This window comes from Carlito syrichta, unplaced genomic scaffold (genome assembly GCF_000164805.1).
Source record: "Carlito syrichta isolate Samal-C Ts95f unplaced genomic scaffold, Tarsius_syrichta-2.0.1 Scaffold304687, whole genome shotgun sequence".
NCBI classification, from domain to species: Eukaryota; Metazoa; Chordata; class Mammalia; order Primates; family Tarsiidae; genus Carlito; species Carlito syrichta.
The window spans coordinates 146,317-164,134 of record NW_007248783.1 but is presented as its reverse complement, the minus strand read 5'-3'; the positions used below and the strand labels follow the sequence as shown (position 1 = coordinate 164,134).

Below are 17,818 nucleotides of genomic sequence, written 5' to 3'. Positions count from 1 at the left end.
GTTGGGTTCCTGTTAGTCTACTATTTTAAGAACTTAAACATTCTAACATATGCGCTGTGAAATTCTGAATGTTGGCTGTTAATAACATGGGTAAGTATGAAGGCTTACTCAGTATGTTAGTAACCTTAACATATTATGCCATTATCAGTCAACTCAACAATTGCGATATCTTGGCTAGTTGTATGGTAAGGAGAAATTTCTTTTCAGAGACTAGAAACAACTTTTCACTTGCTAAGTACATAGTGATTAGACACTAAGAAATCTAAGTCTAAATTGAAATAACTGTGGAAGTATTACATAGGAAAATTTTCCTGAATAGTCTGATTCTTAAAAATGTAATGAGTTGTTTGAAAATTGGATTAAATAAAAAATTTTAGATGGAATCATAGTCCAAAAATGTATTGTTTATTTTCCTTTTTGGAAAATATAAAGTACCTTGGCTTGGAATAGGTACAATCTTTAGATTGCCTGAGCCCAGAAGTTTGAGACCAGCCTGGGCAACTTGGTGAGACCTCATCTCTACAATAAATCAAAAAATTAGCCTGGTGTGGTGGCACGTGCCTGTAGTTCCAGCTACTTGGAAGGCTGAGGCGGAAGGATTGCCTGATCCCAGCTGGTCAAGACTGTGGTGCCCGTGAATGTGCCACTGCACTCCAGCCTGGGCGACAGAGCGAGACTTCAACTAAAAAAAAAAAAAGGTTTATAACATAGTCCATTAAAACATTCACAGTGTTTACCTTTTGCAGTTGATGTTATTTTGGGGAAAAGTCTCGTCAGTTGTGTATGTGTGTGTGGCATTCTCCAATCCTCAATCATATATTGTTAACTATCCTTGCAATATAAAATTACTTATGCCTTTTGACTTTCAAAGGTAGATAGATATTTTTAAATGAAAGTTTGAAAATATGAAAAGATCCAAGACTTATCCTATTCACAAAGAAGATACTTGTTGTTTTCCTTCTTTCTTTTAAGTAGTGGAAGTAAATACAAAGCTAATATGTTATATTTGAATGTGTGTGTGTGTGTGTGTGTGTGTGTGTGTGTGTGTGTGTGAGATTGAGAGAGACAGAGAGAGTGATCCATAAACAGAGGGAGCCAGAAGCTAAGTACTACTGCATTATGGCTAAGTATTGGTATTTTTATTGATGCTTTTATGTTTGATTTTTAATTTAATACACTGTCTTTTTCGAGCAGTTTTAGGTTCACAGCAAAATTAACAGGAAGGTGCAGATATTTCCCATATGCTTCCTGCCCCCACACATCATAGTCTCCCCCATTATCAGTATTCCCTCACCAGAATATACATTTGTTATAGTCAATGAACCTACATTAACACATCATTTATCACCTAAAGACCATAGTTTCCATTATTGTTTTTAAGCAGTGGTCCCCAACCTTTTTGGCATCAAGGACTGGCTTCGTGTTAGACAATTTTTCCACAGGATGGGGTGGGGGGGTGTTCAGTCAAACCTTCCTGCTAATGTTAATCTGTATTTGCAGCCACTCCTCAGTGCTAGCATCACCACCTCAGCTCCACCTCAGACAGATCATCAAGCATTAGATTCTAAGGCGCACACAACTTAGATCTCTCACATGCTCAGTTCACAACAGGGTCCACATTCCTATGAGAATCTAATGTCATGCTGATCTGACAGGAGGCAGAGCTCAGACAGTAATGCTAGTGATGGGAGCAGCTGTAAATGCAAATGAAATATTGCTCACTCACCTGCCATTCATCTCCTGCTGTGCTGCCTGGTTCCTAGCAGGCCACAGACCAGTACAAATCTTGTACTGGTCTGTGGTCCGGGGATTGGGGACCAGTTTTTAAGAATGTGGAACATTTTAAGAGTTTTTACAAATATATAATGACGTGTGTACCATTATAGTATCTTCCAGAGTAGTTTCACTGCCCTAAAAATCTGTGCTCCACCTTTTTCTCCCTCCTTCCTAGCGCCCTGGCAACAACCAATCTTTTTACTTTCTACATGGTTTTGCCTTTTCCAGAATGTCATATAGTTGCAATCATACAGTATATAGCCTTTTCAGATTGGCTTCTTTCTCTTACTAATATGCATTTAACTTTCCTCCATGTCTTTTCCTTACTTGATAGCTCCTTTCCTTTTAACACTAAATAATATTCCATTGTCTGGATGTACCACGGTTTATTTACCCATTGACATAGTGAAAGACATCTTGGTTGCACCTAAATCTTGGCAGTTACAAATAAAGCTACCATAAACATCTGTGCAGGTTTTTATGTAGATGTAAGCTTTCAGCTCCTTTGGGTAAATACCAAGGAATCCAATTGATGGATCATGTGGAAGGAGTATGCTTAGTTTTATAAGAAACTGGCAAATTGTCTTTTTTTTTTTTTGAGTTAGAGTCTCACTGTCGCCCAGGCTGGAGTGTAGTGGCACACTCACGGCCACCCCAGCATCGACCTGCTGGGCTCCGGTGATCCTTCCGCCTCAGCCTTCCAAATAGCCAGAACTATAGGCACGCTCTACCATGCCCAGCTAGTTTTTGATTTATTATAGAGATGAAGTCTCGCCAAGTTGCCCTGGCTGGTCTTGAAACTGTAGGCTCAGGCAATCCACTCACCTCAGCCTCCCAAAGTGCTGGGATTATAGGCGTGAACTACCTCGCCTGGCTGATATCTCATTATTTTAATTTGCATTTCCCTTATAGCACAGGATGTTGCACATATTTTCGTATGTTTATTTGTCATCTATATATGTCCTTTGACAAGGTGTCTGTTAAGGTCTTTGACCCATCTGTAAATCAGTTTGTTTTCTTATTGTTGAGTTTTAAGAGTTCTTTGTATGTCTTGGAAAGCAGTTTTTTTTACCAAATATATATTTTGCAAATATTTCCTCCCAGTCTGTGGCTTATCTTTTCATTCTCTCCTCAGTGTTCTTCACAGAGCAGAAGTTTTAAAATTTTAATTGAGTCCAGCTCATCAGCTTTTTCTTTCATGGATCATGCCTTTGGTATCTATCTAAAACATCACCAAACCAAAGTCATCTAGATTTCCTCCTGTGTTGCCTTCTAGGAGTTTTATAGTTTTGCATTTTATGTCTGTGATCCCTTTTGTGAAGAGTATAAGGTTTTTGACCTAGATTCATTTTTTTTGCATGTGGATGTCCAGTTGTTGCATCACCAATTGTTGAAAAGATTGCCTTTTCTCCATTATATTGCTTTTGCCTATTTGCTAAAGATCAGTTGACTACTTATCTGGATTTATTTCTTGTTTTCTGTTCCATTCCATTGATCTATTCATCTATTTTTTTTTTTTTTTCCACCACTGCCACACTGTTGATAACTAAAGCTTTATAGTATGTTTGGAAATTGGGTAGTGTCAGTCCTCCAATTTTGTTCTTCTGCTTCAATATTGGGTTGGCTATTCTAGCTCTTTAGCTTGTCAGTATAGACTTTAGAATAATTTTGTCACTATCCATAAAAATAACATGTTGGGATTTTGATTGGTATTACATTGAATTTATAGATTATGTTGGGAGAACTGACATCTTGACAATATTGAGTCTTCTTATCCATAAAGATGGGGTATCTGTTTACTTAGTTCATTGATTTGTTTTCCATCACAGTTGTAGTTTTCCTCATAAAGGTCTTGTACACATTTTCTTAGATTTATACCCAAGTATTTCATTTTGGAGGGGTATTAAGGCAAATGGTGCTGTGTTCTAATTTCAAATTCTACTTGTTAATTGTTGGTGTTTAAGAAAGCAATTGACTTTTGTATATTAACCTTGTTTCCTGCAATCTTGCTTTAACCACTTATTAGTTCCAGGATTTTTTTGTCAATTCTTTTGAATTGCCTACATAGACAATCATGTCATCTACATAAAAAAGGACAGTTTTATTTCTTCCTTCCTAATTAGTTTAGCTTGTATTTCTTTTTCTTGTCTCATTGCATTAGCTAGGACTTCCAGTATGGTGTTGAGAAGGAGTGATGAGAGGGAACATCCTTGCCTTGTTCCTGATTTTAGTGGGAAAGCTTCTAGTTTCTCATCATTAAATATGATAATAAAAGCAGGGTTTTTTGTAGATATTCTTTATCAGGTTGAGAAAGTTCTCTTCTATTCTTAGTTTATTGAGAGTTTTTATCAGGAGTGTGTGTCGGATTTTGTCAAATACTTTTCCTATATCTATTTATATGTTTTTTCTTCTTTAGCCTACTGATATGATGGATTACATTAATTAATTTCCTTTTTTTAAATTTTGTTTTGATGTAAATGATTACATTAATTCATTTTAATAATGTTTAACTGGCCTTGCTCAGATAAATCCCACTAGGCTGTGGTATATAACTCCTTTTATACATTGTTGAATTCAATTTGCTGACTTTTTTTAGGATTTTTAGATTCTAAATATTGGTTTATAGTTTTGTCCTTTTCTTTTTTGAAAATAAATCTTGCTATATTTCCCAGGCTAGACTTGAATTCCTTCTGCCTCAGCCTCTTAAGTAGCTGGGACTACAGGTACATGCCACTGTGCCCAGCTATAGTTTTCTTTTCTTGTAGTGTCTTTGTCAGATTTTGGTATTGAGATAATGCTGACCTCATAGGTTAAATTAGGACGTTTCCTCTGTTTCTGTCTTCCGAAACATTATACAGGTTGGATATAATTTATTTCTCAAATGTTTGGTAGAATTCACCAGTGAACCCATCTGGGTCTGGTGCTTTCTGTTTTGGAAGGTTATTAATTATTGACTCAGTTTCTTTAAGAGATATTACCTATTCAGATTGTCCATTTTCTTTTTTTGTGTGACTTTGACAAATTGTGTATTTCAAGGAATTGGTTCATTTTATCTAGATTATCAAATTTGTGGACATCGATTTGTTTATAGTATTCCTTTAGCTTTTTAATGTCCATAGGACTTATAGTGATGTCTTGTTTTTCATTTCTGATATTAGTAATTTGTGTCCTCTCTTTTTCTTAGCCTGGCTAGAGGTTTTTCAGTTTTATTGAATTTTTTTTTTTTGAAGTCTCACTCTATCACCCAGGCTGGACAGTGCAGTGGCATGCTGACAGCCACCACAGCCTCAACCTGCTGGGCTCAGTTGATCCTTCCTTTCTTTTCTCTCTTTCCAAGTAGCTGGAACTATAGGCACACACCACCACATCCAGCTAATTTTTTGATTTATTATAGAGATGAGGTCTCACCAAGTGCCCAAACCCATGGGCTCAGACAGTCCTCTCACCTTAGCCTCCCAAAGTGCTGGGGTTATAGATGTGAGCCACCATGCCCAACCCAGTTTTATTGATCTTTTTAAAGAAATAGTTTTTAGTTTTGTTGCTTTTATCTATTAATTTCCTGTTTCAATTTTATTGATTTCTACTCTAATTTACATATTTTTTCTTTTGGTTGCTTTGGATTTAAACTAAGGTGGAAGAGTATTGATTTTAGATCTTGCTTGTTTACTAGTATATATAATAATGCTATAAATTTCCCTCTAAGCACTGCTTTTGCTGCATCCCACAAATGTTGACAAGTTTCTTTTCATTTTTATTTAGTTCAAAATATGTTTTCATTTCTTATTTGAGATTTCTTTTTTTACCCATGTATTATTTAGAAGCGTATGGTTTAGCCTTGCACAGTGGCTTATACCTGTAATCACAGCACTTTGGGAGGCAGAGGTGAGAGGATTGCCTGAGCCCAGGGATGGGCAGCATGGCAAGACCTTATCTCTACAATAAATCAAAAAATTACCCAGGCATGGTGGCACACACCTATAGTTCAGCTACTTGGAAGGCTGAAGCGGAAGGATTGTTTGAGCTCAGCAGGTTGAGGCTGCAGTGGCCATGAGTATGCCATGCACTTCAACCTGGGTGACAGAGTGAGACTCTGACTTAAAAAAAAAAAAAAGTGTTTGTTTAAATCTCCAAGTACTTTCAGATTTTCCAGCTATCTTTATGTTATTGATTTCTAGTTTTATTCCATCGTGGTCTATGAGCATACATTATATGATTTTTAAATGTGTTAAGCTGTGTTTTATGGCCCAGAATGTGATGTTTCTTGGTGCATGTTCCTTGCAACCATGAGTAGAGTGTATATTCTCCTGTTGTTAGGTGAAGTAGTCTATAGATATCATTTATATCCAGTTGATTGATGGTGTTTTTGAGTTCAACTATGTCCTTCCTGATTTTCTGCCTGTTGGATCTATTTCTGAGAGAGGCATATTGAAGTCTTCAACAATAATGTTAAATTGACCTATTAGTCCTTGCAGTTCTATCAGTTTTGCCTCATGTTTTTGATGTTCTGTTGTAAGGCATGTAAATGTTAAGTATCGTTATGTCTTATTGGAGAAGTGACCCCTTTCTTATTATGTAATGCCCTTTTTTATTCCTGATAACTTTCCTTGCTCTGAAATTTGCTTTGTCTGAAATTAAAAAGTTGCTTCTGCTTTGTTTTGATTTGTTGTTAGCATGACATATTCTTCATCCATTTACTTTTAATCTATCTGTGTGTTTATATTTAAAGTGAACTTCAGCCGGGCTCCAGACTCCAACTCAAAAAAAATAAATAAATAAACAAATAAAGTGGATTTTTTTTTTTTTTTTTTTTTTTTTTTTGAGTTGGAGTCTCACTCTGTCGCCCAGACTGGAGTGCAGTGGCTGCTCCCAGCCACCACAGCCTCGACCTGCTGGGCTCTGGCGATCCTTCTGCCTCAGCCCTCCAAGTAGCCGGAATTACAGGCATGCGCTACCACGCCCGGCTGATTTTGTGATTTTATTGTAGAGATGAGATCTCGCTGCCCAGGCGGGTCTCGAACCCTCAGGCTCAGGCAATCCACTCACCTCAGCCTCCCAAAGGCACAGGATTACAGGCTGAGCCACCAAGTCCGGCTTAAAGTGGATTTCAAAGTGATTATTGATATAGTTGGAGTAATGTCTATTATACTTTGTACTGTTTTCTATTTGTTGCTCATATTCTTTTTTTTTTTGAGTAGATTCTCACTCTGTCACCCAGACTGGAGTGCAGTGGCCGCTCCCAGCCACCGCAGCCTCCGGCGATCCTTCCACCTCAGCCTTCCAAGTAGCCGGAATTACAGGCATGCGCTACCACGCCCGGCTGATTTTTTGATTTATTGTAGAGATGCCCAGGCAGGTCTCGAATCCGCAGGCTCAGGCAATCCACTCACCTCAGCCTCCCAAAGGCGTGGGATTACAGGCTGAGCCACCGAGCCCGGCTTGCTCATATTCTTTTACTTGTTTTTGTCTTCTACTCTTTTCTATCTTTTGTGGTTTTAATTGAGTATTTTATATAATTCAATTTTTCTATTTTTTTAGCATTTCATTTATACTTTTTTTAACCTTCTTTAATGTTTGCCCTAGAGTTTACAGTATATTTTTACAACTAAACCACATCCAGTTTCAAATAACATTATACAACTTTGTGGGTAGTGTTAGTATGCATAATAAAATAATCCTAATTCCATGCTTCCTTCCCTTGTATCGTTGCTGTCATTTACCTTACTTATACATAAGCATATATATGCACATAATCATACGTAATCAAATACATTGTTGCTGCTATTATTTTGAACAAACTGTTATCTGTTAGGACAATTAGGAATAAGTAAAATAAAAGTTTGTATTTTACCTTCACCTATTCCTTCTTTGATATTCTTCCTTTATTTAGATCTGAGTTTCTGACATATATCATATTCTTTTTCTCTAAAGAACTTCATTTAACATTTCTTGCAAAGCAGGCCTACTGGCAACAAATTCCTTTAAGTTTGTTTCTCTGATAATTTCACAAGTTTAGATTGGCAGTTTTTTTCTCTCAACATTTAAAATATTTCACCTTAATCTCTTCTTATTTACATGGTTTCTAAAGAGAAGTCAGATGAAATTCTTATCTCTGCTCCTTTATAGATAATGCGGTTTTTTTCTCCTCTGACTGCTTTCATGATTTTTTCTTTATCTTGAATTTTCTGTTTGAATATATGTGTAGATGCAGGACTTTTGGTATTTTCCTGCTCAGTGTCCTCTGAGCTTCCTACTTCTTTGGTTTGATATCTGACATTAATTTGAGGAAATCCTCAGTCATATTTCATATATTGCTTTCTTTTCTTTCTTTTCCTTCTTGTATTCCCATTAATGTATAAGTTATACCTTTTGTAGTTGCCCCATAATCCTTGGGTATTCTTTGCTGTTTGTTTCAGTCTTTGTTTCCTTTGCTTTTTAGTTTTGGAGGTTTCTATTAATATATCCTCTTCTAAGATAACTATATCTTAGATACATATGCATCAAGATAATTTGTGGAACTTTAAAAAAAAAGAAATAATATATTCTCAAGATGAGAGATTCTTTCCTCAGCCATGTCCAGTCTACTGATTAGCCCATCAAAGGCATTCTTCATTTCGGTTACAATGTTTCTGATCTCTAACATTTCTTTTGGATTTTTTCTTAGAATTTCCATCTCTCAGATTACATTGCCTGTATGTTATTGCATGCTATTGATTTTATCCACTAGAGCCATTAGCATAGTAGTTTCAAATTCCTGGTCTGGTAATTCCAAAATCCCTGCCGTATCTAAGTCTGGTTTTATGCTTGCTTAGTCTTTTCAGACTGTTTTTGCCATTTAGTATGCCTTGTAATTTGTTTTCTTGAGTGCCAAGCATGATGAACTGTGTAAAAGGCACTGTGGTAAATCAGCTTTATGATATAATGGTAAGGTGGGAGGTGGGGGGGATGGAGAAGCATTCTTTAGCCCTGTGATTATGCTTCAGTTCTTTAGTGAACTAGAGCCTTTGGACCATGAACTTCACAAGTGCTTCTTAGTTTTTCCTTCTTTACATGGAAAAATTAGAGGGGGTCGCTTACAGTTTGGCTAGAGTGGGCTGGATTGGGTTTTTCTCTTTTCTCAAGTCAGTTAGGCACTTATAAAGCCCTAGCAGGTTAGCTTCTGGTTAAGTAGTTTTTCCTGAGGGCAGACCTTGTTAACAACAGAATGCTAGGCTGGGTACAGTGGTTCCTGCCTGTAATCCTAGCACTTTGGGAGGCCAAGGCAGGAGGTTTGCTTGAGCCCAGGAGTTTTGAGACCAGCCTAGGCAACATAGCAAGACCTTGTCTCTAAAAAAAAATTTTTTTTTAATTAGCCAGGCGTGTGGTGTGTACCTGTAGGCACAGCTACTTGGGAGGCTGAAGTGTAAGGATCACCTGAGTCCAGGAAGTTGAGGTTGCAGTGAGCTGGTTGTGCCACTGCACTCCAGCGTAGGTGACAGAGTGAGACCCTGACTCAAAAAAAAAAAGAAAAAAGAAAACCAGAATGCTGTGGCTTAATTAAAAATGGTTAATTTTCCCTTCCCCCTGCCAGAAGTGGGAGGGAATGTTTCTGTGATTTCACTGTGAGAACCAGATCAAGGTCCTGGAAGTAAAATTCAAGTACACTTTTCCCCATTATAACTGGGTCCCCATAGAATGTTTAGCTCTCAGATTTGTCCATCAATTACAGTTCAGGTTTTCCATCCCACCATTGGTTCCTTTGCAGGTTTTTACTCATGGATTTCTGCTCCTGTAAGTTGCCATTATCTGTATTCACCTCTTAGTCTCTAATTTTAGGTATAGTGGTTTGCCCTGTGACGTCATTTGTCTTACAGATCTAAGAAGTGTTGTTGATTTTTCGGTTCATTCAGCTTTTTACCTCTAGTTAGGATGGAGTAGAAACTTCCAAACCTCTTCCTGACTGAAAACCGGAAGTTTATGTGTTTGATTTTAGTACTTAATTTTTTTTTTTTTTTTTTTTGAGTTGGAATCTCACTCTGTCGCCTAGACTGGAGTACAGTGGCACGCTCCCGGCCACTGCAGCCTCGACCTGCTGGGTGGCAATCCTTCCACCTCAGCCTTCCAAGTAGCTGGAACTACAGGAGCACGCTACCATGCCCGGCTAATTTTTTTTTTATTTATTTATTGTAGAGATGAGGTCTCACCAAGTTGCCCAGGTGGGTCTCGAACCCATGGGCTCAGGCAATCCACTCATCTCAGCCTCCCAAGGCACGGGGTTACAGCCTGAGCCCTCAAGCCCGGCTTAGTACTTAATTTTAAATTCATAATCTATAGTAAAGCCTAGTAAAAACACTGCTTTGTTAAGATATTTAAAAGGTAAAAATAAAAGTTCTAAGTTTTTCTCTGAATATTTAGCTTTTAAGTCAATGGATATTGACTTTTTCTATTTCTAACATTTTATTTTTATTTATTTATATATTTGTTATTTTTGAGTCAAGGTCTCATCCAGACTGGAGTGCAGTAGCATGATCTTGGCTCACCGTAGCCTGGAACTCTTGGGCTCAGGTGATCCTTCTTCCTCAGCCTCCTAAGTAGCTGGGACTACAGGTGCACACCACCACACCCAGATAATTTTTTTATTTTCTTTTTGTAGAGATAAAGTCTTGCTATGTTGCCTAAGCTGGTCTGGAACTCCTGGGCTGAAGCAAATCCCCCCACCCCGGCCTCCCAAAATGCTGGGATTACAGATGTTAGCCACTGCACCTGACCAGTTTCTAATATATTTTTTTCTTATGACAAAAGAAACATTAAACATGTTTTACAAATTTTATAATTCATAGTTACAATGAATTTTCTTTTTGAGAGAGCTTTTTATTTCCTAGGATTAGGGATTTTGAGGAATCTAACAAGACTGACCCACTTTCTTAGAGAAGACTCTGTTTTGAAAAGAATTAAAAAGGAAATAGCATCCAAGTCTTTTTCACTTTCTTTTTTTTTTTTTTTTTGAGTTGGAGGATCACCGGAGCCCAGCAGGTTGAGGCTGCAGTGGCCGGGAGCGGCCACTGCACTCCAGTCTGGGCAACAGAGTGAGACTCCAACTCAAAAAAAAAAAAGAAAGTGAAAAAGACTTGGAGGAAGCTGAAGAATATAAAGAAGCACGTTTAGTCCTGGACTCAGTGAAGTTAGAAGCCTGAAACATTTCTGTACAGAGTGTTTTTTGCATTAAATTCTTTTTGACCATTGCTGTGTGTTCAAGTAATAAGAGAATGTGGTTCTTTTTATGCAGTTGCTTATATATATTTCTTTACCTAACTTAATATGTCAAATAAATGAGTTTGTCTAATTTTTAAAAAGTAGAATTGTGTAATATACCTCTGTGCACCTATCACATGGTTAGAACAGTTATCAACTTCTGGTCAGTCCTATTTCATCTATACCCTTTCCTTCTCCCCCCTATAGTATTTGGAAGCAAATACCAGACATCATATCATTATCTGTAAATGTTTTATTATATATCTATTAAGAAATAAGGGTTCTTTTTTTTTTTTTTAAGAAACATAACTACACTACCATTATTACATCCCCCAAAATTTAAATGTCTTAATATCAAATATCTAGTATTTAAATTTTCTAGTTGTCTCTTAAATGTTTTTTCCCCTTATGTAGATTTTTTTTTTTTTTTTGAGTTGGAGTCTCACTCTGTCGCGCAGACTGGAGTACAGTGGCTGCTCCCAGCCACTGCAGCCTCGACCTGCTGGGCTCCGGCGATCCTTCCGCCTCAGCCTTTCAAGTAGCTGGAATTACAGGCATGCGCTACCACGCCCGGCTGATTTTTTGATTTATTGTGGAGATGAGGTCTCACCGCCCAGGCGGGTCTCGAACCCGCGGGCTCAGGCAATCCACTCACCTCAGCCTCCCAAAGGCGCGGGATTACAGGCTGAGCCACCAAGCCCGGCCTTATGTAGATTTTATACATATTTTATTAGACTTACACCCATGTATTTCACTATTTGAGGTGCAAATGTAAATGAAATTGTGTTTTTTATTCCACTTGTTCATTGCTGGTATATAGGAAAATAATAGTTTTTTGTATATTAATTTTACATCCTGTTAAACGTTGAATGCTTTTTTCTCCATACAGCTTATGTGTTGAAAAAACTGGATTATTTATCCATAGAGTTTCTCACAGTCTGGACTTTGCTGACTAAATCCTTGAGATACTATTCAGCTTGTTCATCTGTCTTTGTATTTCATGTAAATTGATCATTAGTTCTAGAGACTTGATTGGATTTTGGGTTGTCTAGTTGGCTGTTTGTTTTTATGTGACTACTATTATAGGTGGTTTTGTGTTCTTTTAATAGGAGGCCTGTAATTTTTTTTTTATTATAGCTTCCATTGATTATCAGTGCCTAGATCCATTCATTCATTAGGATTGTAAACTGGTACCCTTCTCATTCTATCATTCCTTCCTTCTTCGTTTATCAACGGAAATAGTTCAGTAAAGAAAAACTTTTCCTAACTTATCATTTGGTTACCTAATGTTATAGTTTGTATAGGTAAGGCAGGATAAATGCTTGATTCATTCTCTTTGTTTTCCAGTTCACAATATAATGAGTTTGGTGTCTAGCATTCTCCAACAATGGTTAATTTTTTAAAGTATCACTGTGAACTCATTCATTTTAACATTTGAGCTTCAGTTCCTTGCAGATCTTATTCTGACTGATCTAGAAATGGTTGACTTCACAGTCCTTTTGGCACTTCCTAGTTACAATGGATTTTAAAATAATATTTTCTTGCCAGCTAATCAGATAAATAAAATAAAATGCTATGCTATATTTATATTGAAACACTTAAAGCTATTGCTAAAATATCTGAAGACTGAGGCGGAAGGATTGCCAGAGCCCAGCAGGTCAAGGCTGTGGTGGCCGGGAGCGGCCACTGCACTCCAGTCTGGGTGACAGAGTGAGACTCCAACTCAAAAAAAAAAAAAAAAAAAAAACTTAGTGAAAAATTTGAAATTGAATGTCTGATATACCTAAATGCCTCTATTTATTCTAAAATATTTCTTCTTTACCTATAGACCAAATTATCAAAAATTCTCATGATTAAAAAGGAACATATCAAGAAATTAAGGGAGATGAACACAGAAGCAGAAAAACTGGTAAGGATTTCTTTTTTTTGTTTGTTTGCTTGTCTAATTTTAAAATCGTGAAGCCATCCATGTGTAATCATTTACAAATATCTTATGGGAAAAAAAACCTTGAGATAAATGTTATTTTTAAAACCTCATTTGCTATTGCTGTCTGTTGTTATACTGAGCATACACTAAGTAAACTAGTAATGCAATGCAGTGCGTTACCCTAGACCTCATTATGCCATAACACACAGATAAATCAAGTATAAAATCCCTAGGACTTACGCCTCTGACCAAGGAAGTTATAAGAAAGGTTATAAAAAATGTTTCAGAATAAGTAAATCATGAAATATACAAGTTGTCATCTTAAGGTTATCTTGTCAGAGTTTATATCCTATTTGATGTATCTAATGAGTTAAAAAAAATTAGAGTCAATTATATTCATAAGAGAATTATCAAAGTTTATAAAAACTGTGTAGAAACTATTCTCCAAGAAAGTCTTTGTAATGCAATTCACATCTTGCTTAAAGATTTATAGGTTGGAAAATAGTTTATATCAAATGCTGTCTCCAATTGATTGAAAATGGCTGCATAGAAGTGTGACAGCCAGGGAGACTCAGTAACTGGGCGTGGGCAGGGGGCAAAGTGTTGTGACTGATTCGCAGTATCTGCCATGAGTTCAGGGAAGGGAGCAATAACACTTGGAATCTCTGGAGTTAGTTGTAAGGGGCTGGGGTGGGTAAACAGCGTACAAGCAGATACCTGACTGAATAAAGAATAATCCTCTTTTAGGATTATAGAATTTTCTATCTGAAAATGAATGAGTAGTTACCAAGCCAATCTGGAGAAGTTGGGTGGAAAGTGGAACAATAAAAATATTTAATCAGCTGGGCACAGTAGTGCTTGACTGTAGTCTAGTTGGGAGGTTGAGTCAGGAGGATTGCTTAAACCCAGGAATTTGAAGCCAACCCTGGGCAGTATAGCAAGACCTCATTTATTAAATGTAAAAAAAAGACACTGAACAGGAAATAGTAAGATGATAGACTTAAATCTAAACATATCAGTAATAAAGCCGGGCATAGTGGCTTATACCTGTAATCCCAGCACTTTGGAAGGTGGAGGCGAGAGGATTGCCTGAGCCCAGGGGTTCAAGACCAGCCTGGGCAACTTGGCAAGACCTGGGCTCTACAATAAATCCCAAAAAAAGCCAGGCATGACACCTGTAGTTCTAGCTAACTTGGAAGGCTGAGGCAGAAGAATCGCCTAAGCCCAGCAGGTCAAGGCTGCAGTAACGATGAACATGCTACTGCATTTCAGCATGGGTGACAAAGTGAGACTCCAACTCAAAAATATGTGTGTGTGTGTGTGATATATAAATAGATATAATGTATATTTGCTAAATGTATATCTGACAAAGGCCTAACATCTAGGATCTACCAGGAATTCAAATGAGCCAAAAGAAGAAAAAGTGTCTTTTTTTTAATGTAATAAATAAGGTCTTGCTATATTGCCCAGGGTTGGCCTTAAATTCCTGGGTTTAAGCAATCCTCCTGAGTCAACCTCCCAACTAGACTACAGCCAAGCACTACTGTGCCCAGCTGATTAAATATTTTTATTGTTCCACTTTCCACACATCTTCCCCAGACATGAATAGACACTTCTCAAAAGAAGACATACAAACAGCCAACAGACATACTTGGAAGGCTGAGGCGGAAGGATTGCCAGAGCCCCAGTAGGTCAAGGCTGCCATGGCCGGGAGCGGCCACTGCACTCCGGTCTGGGCAACAGAGTGAGACTCCAACTCAAAAATAAATAAATAAACAAACAAACAACAGATGCTGGCGAGGATGTAGAAAAAAGGGAATCCTTATAGACTGTTGGTGGGAGTGCAAATTAGTTCAACTTCTATGGAAAACAAGTGTGGCAATTTTTAAAAGAACTAGAAATTGACCTTCCATGTGGCCCAGCAGTCCTCCTTCTGGGAATATATCTGAAAGAACTCAAATCATTCTACAAAAAAGATACTTGTACACGCATGTTTATTGCAGCACTATTCACAGTACCAAAAACATAGAACCAACCCTGCTGCCCACTGAAAGTGGACTAGATAAATATATACACTGGAATATTATGCAGCTATATACAAGGGCAAAATTATGCTTCGCAGCAACTTGGATGGAGTTAGAGTCCATCATACTTGGTGATCTATCACAGAAACAAAAAGAATTGAATCCACATGTTCTCACCTATAAGCGGGTCCTGAGCATTTATCACAATACTACAAGAGAGGAATCAGCAGTAGTGACATTGCCAGGGAAGGTGGGGGGACCGTGGAACATTACTAAGGGTACTGGTCCTAAACCAGGGGAAGTGAGGACCAGTTGGGGGCCCAAACTTCACCTGCAAATAGACTACTTATGTCCCTAATCCTGACTTGTACCCCACATCTTTACAATAAAATAAAGAAAAATATATATCTATGTAGTAATATTGAATATAAATAAAACATATTCACTATTATGGCAGGACAATTTCCATATCCCTCTTACGTAACTGATAAAAACAAGCAGTCCAGAAAATCATTAAAGACATAGAAGGGAGCTGGGCTCGGTGGCTCAGCCTGTAATCCCACACCTTGGGAGGCTGAGGTGAGTGAATTGCCTGAGCCCGCGGGTTCGAGACCCGCCTGGGCAGGTGAGATCTCATCTCTACAATAAAATCAGAAAAAAAAATTAGCCAGGCGTGGTAGCGCACGCCTGTAGTTCCAGCTACTTGGAAGGCTTAGGCGGAAGGATCGCCGGATCCCAGCAGGTCGAGGCTGCGATGGCCGGGAGCAGCCACTGCACTCCAGTCTGGGCGACAGAGTGAGACTCCAACTCAAAAATAAATAAATAAATAAAGACACAGAAGGGGCCTGGTTCCATGGTTCACGCCTGTGATCTTAACGCTTTGGGAGGCTGAGGCGGAAGATTGCTTGAGCCCAGAAATTCAAGACCAGCCTGGGCAACAAAGTGAGACCCTGTCTCCAAAAAAAAACAAAAGTGCCAGGCATAGTGACACATACCTGTAGTCAGTCCCAGCTACTCAGGAAGCTAAGGCAGGAAGATCACATGAGCCCAGGAGTTCAAGGCTGCAGTAAGCTATGATCATATCACAGATGTGGGTGGGTGGCAGAGTGGTACTCTACCCCCCCCAAAAAGACATAGGAGGGTTGAAAACATAGTTAATAAACTTGATCTCATTGGTGCAGAATCACCTAACAACTGTAGAATACCCATTATTTTCAAGCCCACATGGAATACTTATAAAAATGGATTGTATACCAGCACTAAAGCAAATTTCAAATTATTGGAATTTTCCAGTATGTTCTCAGGTCATAGTGCAATAAATAAACTAAAAGTTAATAACAAAAGGATATCAAGAAAAAAAAACTCTCATGTGTGAAAATTAAAGAATGCAAATTAATAAACCATAGGTCAAAGAATAAATTATAAAGGAAATTTATAAAATATTTTGAGACCGGGCTCGGTGGCTTAGCCTGTAATCCCAGCACTTTGGGAGGCCGAGGTGAGTGGATTGCCTGAGTCCGCGGGTTCCAGACCCACCTGGGCAACTTGACGAGACCTCATCTCTACAATAAATCAAAAATTAGCCGAGCGTGGTAGTGCGTGCCTGTAGTTCCAGCTACTTGGAAGGCTGAGGCGGAAGGATCGCCAGAGCCCAGCAGGTCGAGGCTGTGGTGGCTGGGAATGGCCCCTGCATGCCAGTCTGGGCGACAGAGTGAGACTCCAACTCAAAAAAAAAAAAATATTTTGATTTGAAAATCATTTGAATTGGCATTCAAAATTATATACAAAACTTTGAGATGCAGCCATGTCTATATTAGAATAAAAATCACATTGGCATTGAAGAAAGACTAAAAAAGCAAGTAAGCAAACATCTATCCCAAAAGTTAGAGTAAGAACAGCAAATGAAATCTAAAGAAAAATTAATGATGTAGAAAAACCTAAAATAGAAATAATGAGCAAAGTCAAAAGATCATTCTTTGAAAGAATGAATAAAATTGATAAACTTGGAAACACTAGTCAAAAAAAATTTTTTAGATACAAATATTAAGAAAGAAAGAGGAGACATCACTAATGTCTGTGCCTATAGATAATGGGAGGATATTGCGTTATTAACTAAATTTTGTCCGCCCCAAAATTAGTAGGTTGAAGCTCTAGCCCCCAGTGTGGCTGTATTTGAAGACGGCCTTTGAGGAAGAAATTCAGGTTAAATGACACTATATAGGAGGGGCCCTAATACAATAAGACTGATGTCATTTAAAAGAAGAGGAAGAGATACTAGGAGTGCAGACACACAGAGCAAAGGGCACAATGAGAAGGCAAAGGTCCACAAACGAGGAAGAGAGGCCTCACCAGAAAACCAGAAATCAAACCTGGCCGCATTTCAATCTTGGCCTTTCAGACTCCAAAACTCTGAGAAAATTAATTTATTTTGTTTAAGCCAACCAGCCTGTGGTATTCTGTTATGGCAACCCAAGCACACTAATACATATTTTAAGCAGCTTTCTGCAAATATGTTTGAAAATTGAGATAAAGTAGATAAATTCCTGGAAAGATACAACTCATCAACATTGATTTAATAAGAAATAGAAAAAACCTAAATAGTACTATAACTACCTTGTAAGTAAATCTGTAATCTAAAACTTGCCCACAAAGGAACTTCAGCTCCAGATGAATTTTTCCAAGTCAATGAATTCTACCAAATATTTAACATTAACATCAATCTCCAAAAACCTCTAGAGAATAGAAAGAAAAAAAAAACAGGAACACTTTCCAATTCATTTTATAATGCTTGAATAATTAAATATCAAAACCTAACAAAAACAGCCTGCCTCAGCCTCCTGAGTAGCTAGAACTACAGGCACAC

At 37.9% G+C, this 17,818-nt stretch overlaps 1 protein-coding gene across 4 annotated transcripts in view; it reads left to right on the top strand.

The window, feature by feature from the left end:
- LIN9 (lin-9 DREAM MuvB core complex component) overlaps nucleotides 1-17,818 on the top strand; it is a 94,646-nt gene that overhangs the window by 57,196 nt on the left and 19,632 nt on the right. For all 4 annotated transcript variants that reach the window (XM_008060660.1, XM_008060659.1, XM_008060658.1 and 1 more), the window contains one exon: nucleotides 12,833-12,913. In XM_008060660.1, the coding sequence (XP_008058851.1) occupies nucleotides 12,833-12,913 (81 nt within the window). The remainder of the gene's footprint in view (nucleotides 1-12,832; nucleotides 12,914-17,818) is intronic.